The sequence below is a fragment of the Gekko japonicus genome, unplaced genomic scaffold (assembly GCF_001447785.1).
Source record: "Gekko japonicus isolate JY-2015 unplaced genomic scaffold, Gekko_japonicus_V1.1 scaffold2003, whole genome shotgun sequence".
NCBI classification, from domain to species: domain Eukaryota; kingdom Metazoa; phylum Chordata; class Lepidosauria; order Squamata; family Gekkonidae; genus Gekko; species Gekko japonicus.
The window spans coordinates 178,684-198,483 of NW_015177076.1; the positions used below are offsets into that span (position 1 = coordinate 178,684).

General features: G+C 42.8%; 1 protein-coding gene across 1 annotated transcript in view; it reads left to right on the forward strand.

The window, feature by feature from the left end:
* The first annotated feature begins 4,613 nt into the window (after positions 1-4,613).
* The window catches only part of TBX19 (T-box 19), a 27,997-nt gene continuing 12,810 nt past the window's right edge, over positions 4,614-19,800 (forward strand). The window contains exons 1-2 of the mRNA XM_015428240.1: positions 4,614-4,810; positions 17,578-17,842. Of these exons, the coding sequence (XP_015283726.1) occupies positions 4,614-4,810; positions 17,578-17,842 (462 nt within the window). The remainder of the gene's footprint in view (positions 4,811-17,577; positions 17,843-19,800) is intronic.

Sequence of the window (19,800 nt, forward strand, 5' to 3'; positions counted from 1 at the left end):
GACAAAATTTCTGATTTCTCTCTTGGTGGCAATTTACCACATTATCCTTTTTGCAAAACAATATTTTAGTATGTATGTTCTACAAAATATTTCATAGCCTAGGTCTGCCAGCGGACATTGTTGTTGACAGAAGGCAGTCATAGAAAGCAATTTTCATGATTTCACTTAATCATTTTTTAGTTTTCAAGTACACTACATAAATTAAAAATAATAAATGTAAAATAACTTCCAGCACATGCTTCTGTTCTTGCACAGTGGCAAACAGATTAAAATCTTCAGTCCAGTTACATACCTGAAAAGATGGCATTCTTTAACTGCCCTTACTATGAATATGTGAATGGTCACAGCATGTGAACTGAATTGTATAACAGTTTGTATTCCTTAGGTATGTCCACTGATGTGACATACATGTAAAACCATAAAGTTGTATTTGCCCAATAGCCCACAGTGAAGCACGGCTTAATACACTGCCCCATTTTTAATACCTGCTAAATCAATAATTTACCTAAATTCATAGCGCCACTGTATTTGACACTGAGCCTTATTTATGAATCAGTGCAGGTAGTGATTGAAACTCTGTCAAATGCTTTATTAACACTTGTTCAGGATATCAGAGTATATTTGTCTAGGAGTGTTGTTTGAGTGTCTCTTTAGGTGATTAAACTTTTATCAAAAACTCTGAAAAACCAACAGCTGCTGACACGCAATATGGAGGGAAATGAAAGGTCTTTTCCCTCTTTGCCTGATATTTGATAGGTGTGTATTCCTATTGTCTGCTCTAGTGCTGGTAAAAAAGGAGGAAATTCTTGATCAAATGAAATCCATGGGAACCAGACTCATTCTTTCCAGCTCCCTGATGTCCCATTTGAATGCACTCTTTTGCCTGTACATTCAGTTCTCAAAGACTGGGGGGAAACCAAATATCTAGCTTGCCATGACACCCAATGCCAAGTCATAATTAGAGAGGACAAAAAGACAGCTGCTGTGCTGGTTTTTTAATCAGGGTTCAACACCATGGGAGATTATAGGATTGTGGGTGATTTAGGAAAGATTAGTCTTTTCATTACTTTTGCAGAGATCAGTTCCGTGAAGAGCCAATTAGACGTGATTCTAGTGGCAGAGATAGGTAGGCTGACTGGGTTTTTTAAATGATGCACAGCAGCTAGTAACTAAAGGCAGTCGTTAATAACACAAGAAGAGACCTAACTTTTCATGGATTTCAGTGAGACCAAGAGAAGTGTAGATGAAAAATCAGACCTCTTGTTTTCTAAAGAGCTGGCACTGAATTTTCCTTAGGCTGCTTCTCATCCATCCACTTGTCAGCAGATGCCTGCTCTTTTGTCTTGTGAAAATCAAAGATTATCAGCAGTGGTGCTGATACCTGAACTTTCATGAACTGTAGAAGATGGAGAACTTAGTGGGTCTTAAACAACTGAGAACTTAGACGATTTGTCTTTTGGCTAAAAGTAGAGTCATTCAGTTCTACAGATGTGCAAATGTGTCTTTAGCTGTAGGAACTACACAGTCAAACAGTCATGCTCCACTACAAAGATGGCATTATCTAACGGCTTTGTGGCTACAGACCCCACATAGGCATTACATGACACACTATATGTTACATACAACATTTCAATGGTGATATAGCATTAAAATATGAAAATATACCTTTCTTACAACTTGAAAGCATTTTTCTTTAAGAGAGAAGGGGAGGTGTTGTTTTTTTAACCATATCTTGATGTGAAAAAACGGTAAAGCCATTGGAGACCAGCCATAGCTGTTAGTCTGCCAGTTGGCCACTAACACCATAGAAATACTCTAAATGAAGGTGATGGAGGAAGATTTGTGATCATGTCCTTACAATAATATCAGATATGTTCCTCTATAAAGCTGTACTTTATATCCTTAAGAGTATCTTCCACAGTAGCAGGAGCAAAGAGTCCAGTAGCACCTTAAAGACTATTTGTGGCAGAATTTATTTATTAATTATTTTTATTGATCAGATTTGTACCCCGCCTTCCCAGCCAAAGCCAGCTTAGGGTGGTTTACATAGAAGAATAAAACACAGGATATGAGCTTTTGTGAGTCACTCATGAAAGCTCATACCCTATCACAAACTTTGTTAGTCTTTAAGGTGCTACTGGAGTCTTTTCCCCTTCTGTGTGCCAATTCTCATTTATCCCAATATACTTGGAGTGAAGTGTAGCTGGTATAGTGAAAGGTTAAAGGTCTGGATGCTGTTTCTGGGGGACAGAGGATCCCCAAGAACAAAAGTTTTGGGGAGGGTGAGAAAGTCACACTCCATGGGTGGAAATCATTCTCTCTGTGAAAATACAGCATTGGATCTAAGACGAGGTATATAAAATGTTCAGGCTGAGGGTCCAGAACAGAATTCAAATGTTACTCCCAATACATATTCTGTATACATATACCAAAAACATTTACTATTTCTGAATTTTTCAGGGCAATAGGATTGCCAACTGCTTGGAGGAAGAAAATGCCCTGTCCTTTTAATAAAGACTTAATGGGATGTTATTTACTAGGTTATATTATTTACCTCCACACCATGAGAAGTTTCAGCTTTCTATTTCCACACATTAAGCCACTATTAAAATAAAGGTCTCAGTGCAAATTACAAAATAAATAAATAAATAAATGCATCACCTTCATTAGCCTCAAGTGGAATGAAGAAGTCAGGGCACCTGCAGGCTCTTCAGCATCCTTAAGTTAAATAAGTTATGTGGTGCCAATAAGTTATATTATCACTATTCAGATCGTGACTCTTAAGGGGATCCACAAAGTGTACTTAAATGTACAAAGCTCACAAAAATCCTTATGGCTTTTTAAAAAATCTGATGGGTATCAGTTTAAATGACAAAAATACTTGCTTGCAACAAACAATCCAATAATGATTTGCAAAAATAGCTGGATTCAAAGTGGGTCATACTTTAAAAATTGAGTCAGATTTCTTAAAGTAAAACTAGTTATGTTAGGTAACTGTTCCAACAGTCATTGCTGCTGATTTCCATCAGAAACATATTTCTGCCTGTAATCCCCAACCCCTATACAACTGGGAAGAATTCTCAGGGACTGATAATGAATTCCTCCCAGATTTCATTTGGAGAAAGTCCAGTTCTACAGGCAATTAATAATTTCATTTGCGGGGGGACACAATCAGGAGTAAACTGGTTTTAGAGTGTGCTTTCACCTCCTTTTAAGGAGATTCATTACTGATCTTTTGCACCTTGTCTGGTTTAAAGGGATGTACGTGTGTGCGTGTGCGTGCATGCACAGTCCTTGTGCCCCTGTTCCCCCTTCTGTCCTGCTTGTTTGCTGGTAGATGCATACAGACCACCTTTTCTGCTTGTCCAAATAGCACATGTCAAGAAGAAAGTAGGACCCTTAAGAAGACAGTAGGACCCATAGTTACACAGAATCTGAAAGCCCTTCCCATCCAGTAAAAAGTTATGCTGTTTGGGAGAAACTGGAAAACTGAGTACAAAAACACCACTTTGGATAATTCTGTTCAGTGGGAAGGCTTCTGGTTGGACAATATCCTGGTCACATAGATCTGCTGATGCTGACCCACTGTCTCTCCTTGCTGCAGCAGTATCTGCCTCCTGCTGCTTGAGAAATCGAAACTAGAAATGCCAGACTTCCACTGCTAAATATTCTGTCTGAATTCAAAATACTTATGATATTTACATGTCTGGTATTTACAAACCAGACATTTTGGATCACAATTAATAAAGTTATGACTGTGAATCCCATTTCAGGTATCCTGTTGCTAACCCGAGTCTTGTACTCATGATAAATTGTTTAAACAACCTGTGTTGCCATGATCAGAATGCACTCTGGGTGAGAAATAAAAGCACCGGTCAATGCATAGAACTGTTGTGTGAACTGATGCTCAATTCTGAGCACTAGAGTGGTCAGAAAGTATTATAGTACTTTGAGGATAGTAATTACACCATCTTTCCACTTCTTAATCCTGCAGAACTAAGTAGTTAGGCTCAAATATAAGAAACACACATGCATGTTCATCTGTTTCAAATCCACGGATGTATGGTTTAATGATCATAATCTTTATTGTTGAGAAACAGGGTAAATTGGCAAATTTGTACTTGGAACAGAAAGACCCAACGCATCCCCACAGATTGCTTTTGAATACTATTCACTCTCCTCTTTCCAGCAAGAATTTGCATCTCCATAGACCCACTTTCCATTCATTGTTTCAGTTGAGACATTAAACCATTTTCATTAATGGAAAAATATAGTTCTTAAGCAGAATAATTAGACCCTCCTCAAAAAGATAAAAGCTTACTGATTTGAATGGAAGGTTCTTCTTCACTGGCAGCCAATTGCACAATCAGGCTGCCTCCCACCTGACAGACAGTAATTAGGGAATGGTTGTGTGTGCATGTTAAAACCTTAACACACAGGTGTCATCTTCCTGTTGGGACGCAGTGGCGGGAAGAACAAGTCCATGGCAAAAGGCTGAGGTGAACCCATTTGTTCCACTGAGCTTAATTAATTGGTTGGTGTTTAGATCTCTGGGGTGGCTGTTGCTTTTTTTTTTTTAAGTCATCTGAGAAGTTTCTGACATTGAAGTCCCCATGACTGATTTGGGCTGCAAGAAGCATAGTGACTGCACCATCTCCAGACTGCTCAATGTGGTGGAGAATGAGCTGCAAGCTGGAAGAGACAAAGGGGACCCCACTGAGAAACAACTTCAGGTGGTTTTGGAGGATGCTGCTCTATGGCAAAGGTTCAAAGAAGTGATGAATGAGATGATTGTCACCAAGAATGGCAGGTGAGTACTATCTTCTCTTTTGAGGAAGTGTGGGATGGAAAGACCTGCTCTCTGAAGCAGCAACTGGATGGGCAATGAGGCCGATCCTCAGTAATGTTCTTAATATTACAACCTCACTGAGATAAATAACTGTGCAGGAAGCACAAGAGAACTCTTGAGCAGCTCCTACTCATTTCAGTGGGACTCAACCTAGAAGATCTTCCCTGTAGATTGTGTCAAATTATTTATTTGTGCAAAATGTCCTTTTCAATGCTAACTGGATGTTAATGTTTATGCAAGTTTCTATGTATGTAGTTAACAAATGCTAATTAATTAATTAGATTAAATATTTATACTTTACTTTTCTCCCCAATGGGTTACTAAAGTGGCTTACAACATTGTTCTCTTCTCTTAAACACTATTTTCATAACATTAATGCCATGAGGTAGGTTGGACTGGGAGAAAGCAAAACCTGCCCAAGGTCACTCAGCAAGCTTGCAAGGCAGAGTAGAGATTTGATGCTAGTCTAGCACTTTACTAACTACATGACACTGGCTCTTAATGAAGCAAACGTGTTTGTAGAGGCCACTGAATAAAGATACATTTAAAGTAAGGTACCTCTAGTATGGCACTATCTTTTTCTGGACCAGTATCTGCTGGCAAGAGTGCACAAGCTGACTAGATACATCGAACTCTTCCTGAAAGATTCTCTCTTCTAACAGGGCCTCTTCTGATACAATGCCTTCCCTACCCAGAAACTGCCTCATGCTCAATATGATTGACATCATGTGTGGTGAATTATCATGTATTATATTTATTTATTGTATTTATTGCACCTTTAAGACCATCACAGGTCTTACAAGGGAACTTAGATGGAATACACATCAAAACACAAAGCCAGTATGAAAACACAAATTCTATTAAAATAGTTATCCTAACTTAGCATGACCTGTTCATTGCACGCACACATCATGGGAAGCTCCTATTGGTAGTGTGTTCTGCCATGTCATGTATGCAAAGAGCTGTTGACATGTGTACCTCTGGCACATGGATCAGTGTTCTGTCCACTGAGCCCACTACATCCACTGTTTTATCTTTAAAATGTCCTGGATAGCCACGACTAGTCTGATCTTGTCAAATCTTGGAAGGTTAGCAGGGTCAGCCCTGGTTAGTATTTAGATGGGAGATCACCAAAAAAACCCAGGGTTACAATGTAGATGCAAGAAATGGCAAACCATCTCTGAACATCTCTTGTTTTGAAAACCCCATGGGGTCACCATGTCAGCTGTGACTTGACGGCAAAAATAAATACATAGATAAATAAATAAGGAGTTAACAAATTAACCATCAGCAGAAGAGTTTCTGACACAAATGCAGCAACTCCCTTTGATTTCTCTATACCATATTCTTTAGTCACAGAAAGTTTCATGGAGGTCTACCAAGAATATTGTCTGAAGTTCATTTGCAAAGGTGTTGTTGTAGAAAATAAAGACATCTTTAGATCTAGGGAGCCCAATAAGAAATAAATCCCAAAACTGGTTGAGAATTTCTTTCCACAGGGAACTGGAACTGAATTAACCTGACATTTCTCCCTTAACTCAAACTTGGACGGAATCTGTAAGCTGTTAACCAGTTAGGAATAAATGGTTCAATAATAAGAAGTTCAGTGCAGGGTGGTAAGAAAGGGTCGCCACCACCTGAAATCCTACAGAAGCATGCAGAAGAGGTCATGGCCTAGTCCTCATGTGAAACTATACCACATCAGATTGCAGACAGACTCCAATGGCTGCATGGTTCTATATACAACAACTTTCCTTCTACACATAACATTAGGCTGTAGCTTAGCCTTTCCCCTGACATCTATTTTTCTCACCTATTTTTCTATGGAGGTTAAGGGTGTTTTTTGTTTGTTTATATAAAGCCATCATGTAAGGCTGATGTGGAATAGCCCAGCACAGATTTACTATTACAGCGTATGGGGCTAATCAGATGTAACACTGAAAGGTTTCTGAATGGATCTCCTGTTTCCCACCACACCTAGTATACCAGCCACTCTGGATCAGACATGAGCTCAAAGTGGAGGAGGGGAGACCCATTTACACTGCTCTGAGCATTTTTATTTATTTATTTATTGTTCAAATTTCTACCCTGCCCACCCCAGCCAGAGCTGATTACCGGAATGGGTAGGAGAAAAGTGTAAGATCCCCCCCCCCCGTCAAGTCACAGCTGACTTATGGACGACCCCATAGAGTTGTCAAGGCAAGAGATGTTCAGAGGTGGTTTGCCATTGCCTGCTTCTGTGTCATGACTCTGGTATTCCTTGGATAAATCTCATCTAAGTACTGTCCAGAGCCGACCCTGCTTAGCTTCTGAGATCTAATGAGATCTGGCTAGCCTCGGCTAGGTAGGAGTTTGAAATAGTAGGCCAGGGGGGAGGGAAGATTTCGGCTTGCTAATGGATATTCTGTCACATTTCTTTTTTGTTCTTTCTTCAAAGAAGTCAGGTCAGCAAACACAGAGCCCTGTCCCCTCCATTTCTCCTGTCCCTTTCGTTGACCTTGACAGAATAAACTGCTTATCTCAGAAGTGTGCAAGCAGAAAGTTATTCTAAACCTGAGTGCACAACATATTGTCCGTGTTCCCCAGTGTGGCTTGGTGGATCCAGACTGAGCGAGCCGCCCTGTTAAAACTTCTTGCCATGTTCTAAACTGAGTCAGCATTCCAACTAGGAAGCTTCTCGTTGTGTCTCAGAAATGGATGTAGCAAGAAATGTGTGTATAGGGGGGAAGTTGGAACTCTTAGCTGTTACTGATAGTCAACATGTTTGGAAGTCCCTGTGATGCAGTAGAGACACACTGATTTCTGGGCTGAGAATGAATGTTCTTTTTAAGAAGCTGAAAATATTTTAGCTTTTTCTTGTACAAGATTCTTCAAACCTTTGACCATTTTAGTGGCCATTCTCTATTTTTTTTAGCATTCTGGTATTCTTTTTAGAGATGGGATGACCAATATTGTCACAATGCTGGCAGTGTCACAGATGTACATGATCACATTATGGTGGCTGTTCTTTGCTGGTGGGAGGAGTACAAAAAGTACCTATCATAAAAAAGTGTCTTCTCTTCCTGCTATGCGGGTCAGGTCAATGTATAAATAACATTTGAAAACTGATATTCAGAATGGGAGCAAACCCCACCCCTGTCATCAGAATGTTGCCCAAAATGGCAGAGTTGTGGTGAGTTTCCCACCCCTAAAGCTTCAGTACAATCTAAGCATCACCACAAGGAATCTGCCTGCTACCTCCATCCACAGAAGCGGCCAATGGTTGTGGAGTTAGGATGGGGCGACAGGGCCGTGTGTCACGTAGTTGGGAAGAGAGAGAATCAGCCATGGAGATACCATTTTCAGCATAATCCCACAGCAGGCATATTATCTATCTGCTCCTACTTTTATTTTGCCCTTTCAGTGGTCAAATATAACCAAGAGAATTCTGGGAGATGTGATATTTGCTCATGTTAAGTAGCATGTTGAAAAAAATATGTTTTTTGAAGTTGAATATTGGTGGGTTGGATCCACCTCACGCTAACTCTTCCTCTGTCATATGATTTTCTCTAGTCCAGGAAGAGAGTGATTGGATCAAATTTTGTGGACTCAACCGGTGACATTAATCTGCATCAAATGTCTGAATTAGTTCAAAATTGATTCAGAATGGCTGGGAAAGTTACTAAATAACTTCTTAGAGTCAGTGTCTGAACCAGACAATTAAAAATACTGAAGGAATCTGAAACAAAAGTGAATGCAAATGTGTAATGATTTAACTCTGCTTGGAACAAGCTGTGACATTTATTGAAACATCTCTGCAGAGTACTGCCCGTTTCCTTGAAAGAAGTTTGCCTCAAAAGAGTCTTGCTAAATGCTTGATGTTATTACACAAGAAATACAATTACAGAACCAGCCAGAGATGAGAGATTACTCCAGAGATTAGAGGGATTGCCAGAAAAAAAATAGAGGTAATTGTGAATAACAAACTGAATATATTTCAGTAATGTAATCAAATGAACTGTTGAGTTCAGGTCTTGGGAATGAATATGATCATTTTATTCAGTACTAGTACAACTTCAAAAAGTATTTTGATCTGAGAATTTGAAAAAGTCCTGGATTCATAAAAGATCGTTTCATTGGGCCTTTCCTTCTGCCAGAGCACTTCCTAGTGGATTGTGCCCAGACACCTGAAGGCAAGTCGTACGGAGAAAAGGCTGAAGAATTTGGTTATATTTAGCTGAGGGAAATGAAGGAGGAATATGTCAATAATTCAGAGATATAAAAAATATGTTCAAAAGAAAGAGTGAAATCATTCATCATATCTGTTTTGGGTAGGTTAGGAAGTAAAATACTTTAAATTATTATGGATGGGGGGAACCCCCCTATAGCAAGGATGTTTTAACATCCTAATCAGCCATTTCATGCTTTGGAGGGAAAGACTGGAAAGGCGCCCTGGCTTCTCTTGCACATATGCTTTGACTTTGTTTAACAGTAGACACACATGTACACACACTTTACATATTAAGAGGTGTACGTCTGTCGGCTGGGTCCCCTCACAGATTCTCTTAACTATAAGACAAACACCCAAGATTTCAGTTCCTGCATTGATATTTTTGTCACCTAGAGAGATTATCAGATTCTTCACAACTCTCATCTCTCTCTCATATAAATTTGGACATGTATTTGCTCTCTACTTTGTGGGAGAAGACTTAGCCTCTGCTGCCGCCTCCTCCTTCTCATCTCTGCAGGGCAGGTGAGCAGCCTATCAATGGAAGGGGACTTCAGCCTCTATTGCCCTCCATCTCTGCAGACTTGCCTGCTGCCAGTGTGTATAAGCAAACCTTCTCCCCTTTTCTTGTGCCACCCACAAGCAGGTTTCCTATCATGAGTGTGGGGACAAATGTGGCCTAGGGTTGAGCCTCTGCCCCTGGCCCTCTGCTACCCTGCAGTACAGCAGGTGTAAGCCAGGCTGGTTCCTCCCAGGTGCAAAGGTGAGGTCCAGAGGCATTACTTTCCTTGGGTGAACCTGGTCATGGGTGCTACAAATAATGGTGACTCCCAGACCCATGCCACCCATGCCCGATGAGAGCTCCAAAGGTACTGCCTCTGGTCCTCACCCTGGATTAAGGTGGGGGTGGCGCTTGAAGAGACAGCAAAGTACCTTGTGGCATTTTGTGCATCAAGACTTTGCACCCTCTGGTGCAAACAAAACCTTTCCTCTAGCTTTGAGATGTGTGGGCACAACTTCACATTAGCAAGACTCATATCAAATCAGCCCTCCCAAAGCCTGGGTCAGTGCAATGGAAAGACCAATTTAACCTCTTTGGTGGGAAGATGGGTTAACATCTGGTTGGATTGTTTACCTAAATCAGTCCCTGTGTAAGGTCTGTCATATTTGTGTTGCTCCCTATACACGAAGAACTGGAAGATAAGTTCTGGAGCTACGAGGGATTGTTTTAGTCTGTTGTATACATAGATCCCTATTTGGCCCAATAAATCACTGATGAGGGGAAAGATAGAAGGGAGCTGGTTGGATGCCCAAGCCACCAGCTGCCTAGCCCTCTTGGCAGACATGCCCTGAGTTTATGGCCAGCCAGCATGTGTGTGCACCCCAAGCCGCTGGCTAGCATGGCGACCCAGCATGTGCACCTCAAGTCACTAGCTGGCCTGGTGATCCATGTGGCAGTTCTGGGACTTTGGGCACAGCAGGGCTGTGTGTTTTTGGTTTCCTGTTGCTCTAGGCAATTTCCTAGGGCCGCCTAGTGGGTGGGCTGCACCTGATGTCTGTTAACAAAGTCCAGAAGGTGGCTGATGGTCATGGCTTTGGCCGTGATTAGTGTTCCAGAGAAGTGTGCTGGATTTCACCTGCACCTCTGACTATGGAAGGCCAAATGAACTCAAGGATGCAAAAAGAGAAGGATCTCAGTGGGATGGACCTCGACACAACAAGATGTTCTCCTTGTCATGTATAAAGCTGCCAAAACCACTCTCCCCACTCTCTGTTCTATCTGCCTCCCATTGCTCAGGAAATCAAAACCAGAGATCTAGGCATGAGAGGCTTCTGACTGCTCCGGAGCATCAGAAATAATTCTGTTTGGGTTGACAGCATTTCCAGTATGCACAAAGCACTATTTTTTTAAAATCAGATCAGACCTTAGTAAATTTCTGACTACATATCCTACTTTCAAGCCCTGACTCTGATCATGAGTCTGTGAAGCCAGAAGTGCTTGCTTAGAACGTACCTGCCCTGATGCTCTTTATTTTCTTTCCACTCTTTCGGCTTGCACTTTCCTGCTTTTTCCTGTGATTTTCTAGCATGTTTGCAATATATGCAAATATATATTATTCCAGGGGTAAAACCAAATCCCAATGTTCTTTTTTGTTGTTCAGTCGCACAGTCGAGTCCGACTCTTCGTGACCCCATGGACCAGATCACGCCAGGCCTTCTGGTCTTCTGCCGTCCTCTGAAGTTTGCTCAACTTCATGTTCGTTGCATCTATGACACTGTCTAACCATCTCATCCTTTGCCGTCCCCGCCTTCTTTGACCTTCAATCTTTCCCAGCATCAGGGTCTTCTCCAGTGAGTGCTCCCTTCTCATTTGGTGGCCAAAGTATTTGAGCTTCAGTTTCATTATCTGGCCTTCTAGGGAACAGTCAGGGTTGATTTCTTTTAGGATTGACTGATTTGATCTTCCTGCAGTCCAAGGGACTCTCAAGAGTCTTCTCCAGCACCATAATTCAAAAGAATCTATTCTTCAGCGCTCGGCCTTCCTTATAATCCAACTCTCGCAGCCATACATGACTACTGGGAATACCATTGCTTTGACCATGCGGACTTTTGTTGGCAGGGTGATGTCTCTACTTTTTATCATGCTGTTTAGGTTCGCCATCGCTTTTCTCCCAAGGAGCAAGCGTCTTTTAATTTCATGTCTGCTGTCACAGTCTGCAGTGATCTGGGATCCTAGGAACGTGAAATCTGTCACTATTTCCACGACTTCCCCTTCTATTTGCCAAGGAGTGATGTTCTTTAGCAGCTCCTGTTCAACTCAACAGTGCTTGCACAGGAAAATACCATGGGGGATTTTACCTCAAATTAACAAGCATTAAATTGCAGGTTCAATAAATAATATCTGTTAGATATGAGACTCGAGGCAGCAGGTGAACAGTGATACCAGCTTTATTGAACACGAAGTCAGAAGAACCAGAACGAGACAAACAATGGAGCAACAGGCTCCTTTTTAAACAGTCCGGGCTTGGCAAGCCACGCCCACATGTCAGATAAGATCCAATCAAATGCAGTACATAAAGACCAATCACTTTGCTTCCCTCCAGAACTTCCTTTGTTCTGATAGGTCGGTTTACAATACCTTGGTCAGACTCAAGCTCAATACCTTCATACATTCTATTTCATACACAACAATCCTCCCCCCTAAGATGAGACAACCCTTGAACAGATATAGTCCTTCAAGTAAGCAGGATGCTGCTTGACCTGTTCGGATCATCTTACATTAACCTTTGTTGGGGTAAGATGAAGAGCTTCAGGCTCCCTGTGAGTGAGCTCGGTTTCAGACAAAATGACGGTCACTGACGATCCTGAGTCGACCTCCATCTCACACGGTACGCCATTCAGCAAGACGGTGACGTGGATCTTCTTCTTTGCCCGCGATCCAGTCCTCAGGATGGTTGAAGGGCAGGAACAGCAGTTGGTCAGATGGCAATCTGTAGACCTCGCGTTGTCCTTGCCTCGAACCCAGGGGCTTGCACAAGGAGACAACAGTGGTGTCTTCTTCCTCTTGGCCCTGCAGACTCTGGCCAAATGGCCTCGCTTGTCACAGGACCAGCAAATGATGTCCTTCGCCCAGTATCAATCCAGCTTGTGATCTCCGCCGCATCCGGCACAGGTTTGCCGTGGCGCACTTTTCACTTGGGTCTGCCTGGGCCTCAGAGTACAAGAATGGTTGACGTCATCATGCTCACCATTGGACTCGCTCGTTGATTCGTGGTGTACGGATTTGTTGGCCCCCTGTTGGATTGGGACCAGGTTTTGACGCACTTCTTGGGTTGCCTTCTCAGCAGCCTCAGCGGCAACAGCCTCTGAGTAGGCCACAACATAGGTGAGAGCTGTTCGAGCGAACAATCATTGCTGTAGCTTCTCGTCCTTCATGCCACAGACGAGTATGTCGAGGAGCACTTCCTCGAGGTTGGTGAAGTTACACGGGCGTGCAACCTTCCTCAAGGCCAATACGTACTCAGCAACTGTCTCGTTCGCGGCCTGGGACCGCTCGTAGAACACGTGCTGGCTAGCGATCTGCGATGGTTGCGGTGTGAAATGCCCATGGAGTTTCAACTTGAGTTCAGCCAGGGACACCGTTTTGATTTCAGCTGGGGCGACCAGGGACCGAGCGACGTCAAAAACAGCCCTCCCACAGGAGCCGAGGAGCATCACCTTCTGCTGGTCCTCACCCTCGATCTGGTTAGCCTAGAGGTGGAACTCGAACCTGGTCAGGTAGGAATCCCAGTCCTCGAGGTTGGGTTTGAATGCCTTGAGCCATGGGTTGACGGCCATCACTGCTCTTTGTGCCGGCACTGGCACAGGTGCTGCAGCTGCTTGATCAGCTGGGTCTATTTGCTTGGAGTGATGTTCTTTAGCAGCTCCTATTCAACTCAACAGTGCTTGTACAGGAAAATACCTTGGGGGTTTTTACCTCAAATTAACAAGCATTAAATTGATATCTCATCCTCATCGCCAATTGTTAGATACGAGACTCGAGGCAGCAGGTGAACAGTGATAACAGCTTTATTGAACACGAAGTCAGAAGAACCAGAACGAGACAAACAATGGAGCAACAGGCTCCTTTTTAAACAGTCCTTTTTAAACAGCCATGCCTACATGTCAGATAAGATCCAATCAAATGCAGTACATAAAGACCAATCACTTTGCTTCCCTCCAGAACTTCCCTTGTTCTGATAGGTCGGTTTACAATACCTTGGTCAGACTCAAGCTCAATACCTTCATACATTCTATTTCATACACAACAATATCATATATGGTTTGTAAATGTCCAGTAATAAGGTAATTAAAACAGTGTTACTCAGTGGCTTGAGATCCATGCCTGCCTCTTTGATATGCCACATGTGGCTCTTCTGTGCACAGTTCCCTAATCTGGCTCCTGCCTCATGTTTCAGGAAGGTGGGCTTGCCTAGCAGGGCTTGCAGTTGAAATAGCCACCACTGGAGGAACAGCTAGACTGTGCGCTTCCTTGAGGTGCAGGCCTCATGCCAAGGATGGAAGTAAATGCGGCTCTTTTGTTTGATGGTAACTGGGAAATGTTGCTGTCTGTGTATTACAGACTGAGTACAAGTTGGGCAACTGTGTTTGTCTGAAGTAGTCGAACAAAGTTTGAGTCCAGTGTGGCACCTTTAAAACCAACAAAGTACCACTCAAGGATGCCGGTCATAGTAAAATACAGTTTAGTTTGTATTTCTGGCCAAAGACTCAGTGGTTGCAACTGATGATTCATCCATTTTCCTGTTCATATTTTTTCTTCAGGTTTGCCCTTTATTTCCTTTACACTCCCATCTAACCTCTGTGCACCAGAATCCCTACACAGGACTTTGCCTTTCAGACCGGTCCTTTTAAAGGCCACCCTAGAAAATAATCAGAGAGCCAGTTCTGTGTAGTGGTTAAGAGTGGCAGGATTACAATCTGGAGAACTGTGTTCAGTTCCCCCACCCCCCCCCCGAAGCCAGCTGGGTGACCTTGGGTCAGTCACAGCTCTCAGAGCTCTCTCAGCCGACCAATAAGTCTAGCATGCCACACTAGTGGTACATAATGCTAAAAGAGTTAGAACTTTGGCTGCCAGACAATCCGTGGCTCTCCTGGCTATACAACACATACTGCCATACGATAATTAATTAGGACAGATTCAGGTGGGGTAGCCGTGTTGGTCTGAAGCAGCAGAACAAAGTTTTAGTTCAGTGGCACCCTGAACACCAACAAGAGTTTTATTCACAATATAAGCTTTCATGTGCACACATGTGCACACATCTGAGAAATAAGGCTTTGTTGGTCTTAAAGGTTCCACCGGACTCAAACTCTGTTCCAATTAATTAGTTAATAATCAACTATATTTACCATTGTTCATGTGGACCAATGCTAAAATGAGTTGGAAGGGAACGCAGGAAGCTTTGGAAAGGAAGCACACTATATCATTGAGAATTATGGATTTATTTACATTATTTGTGGTCCACCTTTCACTTGGACTCAAGGTGGATTACACAGAGTGAGTCAATGCAATCAACAGATGGGACATTCAGTAATGCAATAGGATTAGGATTGCAGAACCAACCAGAAGTCTAAAAACAAAACTGGAGCAAAGCATAACAATTAACGCGACACATTAAATGATGCACAATTCCCGAGAAAAATGACAAGAGCCCCCTAATTTGTGTTGTTCTTGAAAAATGACAATGGTGCACAGGTATAGGTGGAAAAAACCCACAAATACACCTGCAAATGTGCTGATTTTACAGTATTCAGCAGGGAACATGAGAATACGAATCTGGTAAGCAAAAGAAAGGTAGGGCCAGGGGTCATTTCCTGCAGGAGCGCACAGGAGCGGAGCTCCGGCAGTAAAGAGCCCAGGGGGTGGGCACATGCAACAAGCCCCACCCCCTGCTCGCAGCAGCCCTCAGTCAGAGCAAGAAGTAGCCAGGTAAGTTGCAGAGCCCACCCCCCAGCTCCCCGGTCCAAAACAGTCCAGTGGCACCTTTAAGACCAAGTTTTATTCAGGTACAAGCTCTCCCTCCTCTGCAAGAACAGATCTGCACATCCCCCCCCCCCAATAGCTAGCAATCCAAAACAGTCCAGTGGAGTGTTGCCTTCAGACACACTTCCGGTGATGTCAGGGGGTGTAGCATATGCAAACAGGTTATGCTAATGAGCTTCTGCACCTCTTTTTCTACAAAATGACCCCTGGGTAGGGCTATCAACTTTGTTTTTTCAAAATCCTGTATGTTACAAGAATGTTTTGCACAGCAGGACAAACATCAGGTTCAAGAAACATTTTATTTGGAAAATGGCATGATGGGCATAATTAAACACATTCACTCCAAAGTGCTGACTTCAGTCTTTTTTTAAAAAGCTCAAGGAAAATGTGAATTGTGGCTTTTTTTTTGTTCTCTGGTGTGATGGAGAGCAGTTATTAAAAAATAACTTCTTCCTTTTCCTCAAAATAGAATGCCAGCCACCCTGCAGTGGTCCTATGTAATGAAGGAGAGGGAAAGGAAAAGCTGGAGTGGATGAAGCCAGGGCAAGGTATAGAGAGGCAGACCCTCTGCCAATTCAGAATGGGAGCAGAGAGGTCATGACTGCTGTCCATGCTGGGTAGCCTTTCCAGGCAGTGTGGTGAAGCGAGTGGCTCTCTGCAGTATGGACTGTCATCACACAGGCAATTGTGTCCTGGAAACAAAAGAGAAGGTGCTAAGAGATAAGAAGGTGTAAACGGAGCAACCAGGGTATAAGTTGTTATTTGCCCTAACCTGGACCGCCCAGGCTAACCCAGTCTGAGCTGAGCAGGAACAGCCTTGGTTAGTGGTTGGATGGGAGACCACGAAGGAACTGATGTTGGTCATCTGGAGATAAATTGTAATCATGGGAGATCTCCAGATGCCACCTGTGGGATGGTAACCCCAATGCTGAGACTAGTGACAAAGTGGGGTGGTGGTGGAATTCCCCTTTGTGAATATTGCGGGCCCACTCATGACCCCCGCACAGTCTAAAGTGGTTCAGCCAAATCTGCCATTTTGGAATTCCGCCACCTCATTTGGCCGCATGTATTGACCAAGCTGCATTAAGAATAGTTGATTCAGATATGCCAGGAAGTAACTAACAGAATCAAAAACTGCTTTAAAAAACAGAGGCAATTAAGATTTTCAAGTAATGTTTGATTCTTCAGGGTGCTGAATTAGTTACTTCCTGTTCACCTATGGTGTTCTGCGGCATTTGAATCTATTCCTAATCAGTTCCTTTCCCTGAGGGTGAAATGAAGAGTTTTAATTACTACATTTCTCTTGATTGCCAGGATTGCTTATTAGTGCTTTTATTTTTCATGCTCTAATATTGTTAACTACATTATTATGATCATTAAAAAATAATGAACAATCAAATTTGCAGCTGGAAGCAGGAGGAATTAAAGCCTCATCCCTCTCTGCCCAGGTAAAGGATCCATCCAGGCATGCCGGGGCACTGGCAGGAAAAACTAGAACTTTTTTGGAGGGGGGGGGAATCCAATGCAAATTTTAAATGGATGTCTTCATAGTGCATTATCTACCAAGGGTGTCTGGCCCTGCAATTCGTTTTAGCTGGGGGGGAAATGGCCACAAATCAGCCTGAAAAAGACCACCATAAAGAAAAAACAAAAGGCTTAAAAATGGAGTGCACCACAACATTGTTTGGATCATCTGTAAAAAAAAAAAAGTCTGAACAAATCATGATAATTACAGTTAAATGGTCAAAATGGAACCAATCAAAGTGTATGTTTTAGGTCCACTGTGTCAGGAACCAAAAACGTCTCCTCTGATCCTAAATCATGCTTGCTCATAGAATCCTTGGGGAAAGACAATCTGTTCTGATGAAAGAATGTTGTCCTTCAACAAGCACCTTGGTTTATATAATGGAAGGTGGTGAATAAATAACAAAACTAGATTTATTTTCTGATTGGCTTCCCACTACTGGACTTCTCTTACAGACGGATGTTCCCCGTTTTAAAGATTAGTGTTTCGGGCTTGGATCCGAATGCCATGTATTCTTTCCTGCTGGACTTCGCTCCAACGGACAGCCACCGCTGGAAGTATGTGAATGGAGAATGGGTGCCGGCTGGGAAGCCAGAGCCATCGAACCACAGCTGTGTCTACATCCACCCAGACTCTCCAAACTTTGGAGCCCACTGGATGAAAGCCCCTGTATCTTTTAGCAAAGTGAAACTTACCAACAAGCTGAATGGGAATGGGCCGGTAAGGCGCCAATGCTTTGAATATGCCTGCTGGCTTCAGTCACAGGCTTCTACCAATCAAGAAATATCAAGGGTGCATTTAGGCAATTAGAGGGGCCCTTAGAGGCCTCTTCACCCACAGATGCCAATTATTCCTTGGAGTCCAAATGTAAACAGGAATAAACAGGTCTTAATTGGAGCTTTCAGATTTTAATGGACTCCTTGATGTTAAGAGAGACTGAGTGCACTGTGGTTTAACCATCAGGGAGAGTTCCCCCCCACATAGCTTGCCTTGTGTGTTGAGGTTTTTACACAGGACTTCAGAGGAGGAGGAAATGATTGTGGGTATTAAGGTTTTGTTTTCTCCCCCATGGCGTTTGGTACGTAAGTAGAATGTTGGCAGTCATCGGGCACTAGAATAAAAGGCTGCTCCTAAATGAAATAATTACCATGCTTGCGTCTGCTTCATGGTAATTATCAATATTCTATTGAATCATCTTTGGCCTTTGGAATAATAATAAAAAGCATCTACCTGTACCAGAAAATAAGTGGCATTCTCTCTGAGACCCTTAAAAATGTGAAGAGGAAAGTTGGCTTTGTTGGGTAGCTTGTTTATTTCATATGGATCTTGGATGATAATGCCATGCATTATCTTTGGCTTGTTTGATACAAAACTCCACTAGTGGGATAAACCCATTGGCAAACCCATTAGCAAGCAAGGAATTAATTTTTCACCGATGTCTGATCTGAATTAGTTTTGTCTGTGGTCATTTCAAATATTATCTGTCCCCAAGTTAGATCATAATGAACATAGCCGCCCTGCAGAAGAAAAATAGGATAAGGGGAATTCTGTGTTGCTGGTTCAAAGTCTCACAGTGGTGGTGGCAGTGCTGGAAATGGAACCTAGACCTCCTGAGCACATGAAATTGCCTTATACTGAATCAGACCCTTGGTCCATCAAGATCAGTATTGTCTACTCAGAATGGCAGTGGCTCTCCAGGGTCTCAGTCAGAGGTCTTTCACATCACCTCCTACCTGATCTTTCAGCTGAAGTTACTGGGATTGAACCTGAGATCTTCTGCATGCCAAGCAGATGCTCTACCACTGAGCCACAGCCCAGCTGCCCTCTATGCCACAGCCTTGGACATTCTAAATACAGCCTTGGACATTCTAAATACAAGTCTGCTTGCTCATTGGGGAAAAGCTAGAGATTGGGATATACAATGACACTGATAATCAGTAACCCCTATTCTCTAAACGATTAATGATGGACAGCAAGTACAAATACATTTCTACTCCAAGATACAGTTATCTTGTATTCAGGGGAAGATGTAGCCATACAAGTTGAAGGGCTTGAAATTTTGTCTGTGATAGAACAGAACATAAAAATGCTTCACTGCCATGATGCTAGCCTTTTAAAAAACCGGACGTTAAGAGCTAACCATATTTCCTGGATAGGATTGCCATTTGCTGCCTGTAGCAGGTAAACCCCCACCCTCAGCCCCTATTGGCCACCCTCAAGAAAATGAGGGATGAGATTTTTCAAAAAGACTGGAAAATGTCTCCAGGGTGACATCCTAGGTATCTCAGTGTACCACAGATGAGGGGAAATTCCTAGAGCATCACCTGGAAGTGATATGACATTGTTCTCAAACTCCAACGCCCCCGGGCACTGCTCTCAAAATCTCCTGGCATTTGCTGAGGCAGTTCTGGCAGTCCTGGGGATCTGTATTCTGTGGTGAGATCTGTCAAAACGTTCTTTTGCATTAAAAAACAACAACACTGTTCAGTTTGGGTTGGTTCTATGGTGCAGAGATGGGAGTGGGGCTAACACTTCTCCCCAGTACAGTTTTTACATATAAAACATAAGAACACAAGAGAAGCCAATGTTGGATCAGGCCAATGGCCCATCCAGTCCAACACTCTGCCACACAGTGGCCAAAAATACCAGGTGCCATCAGGAGGTCCAGCAGTGGGGCC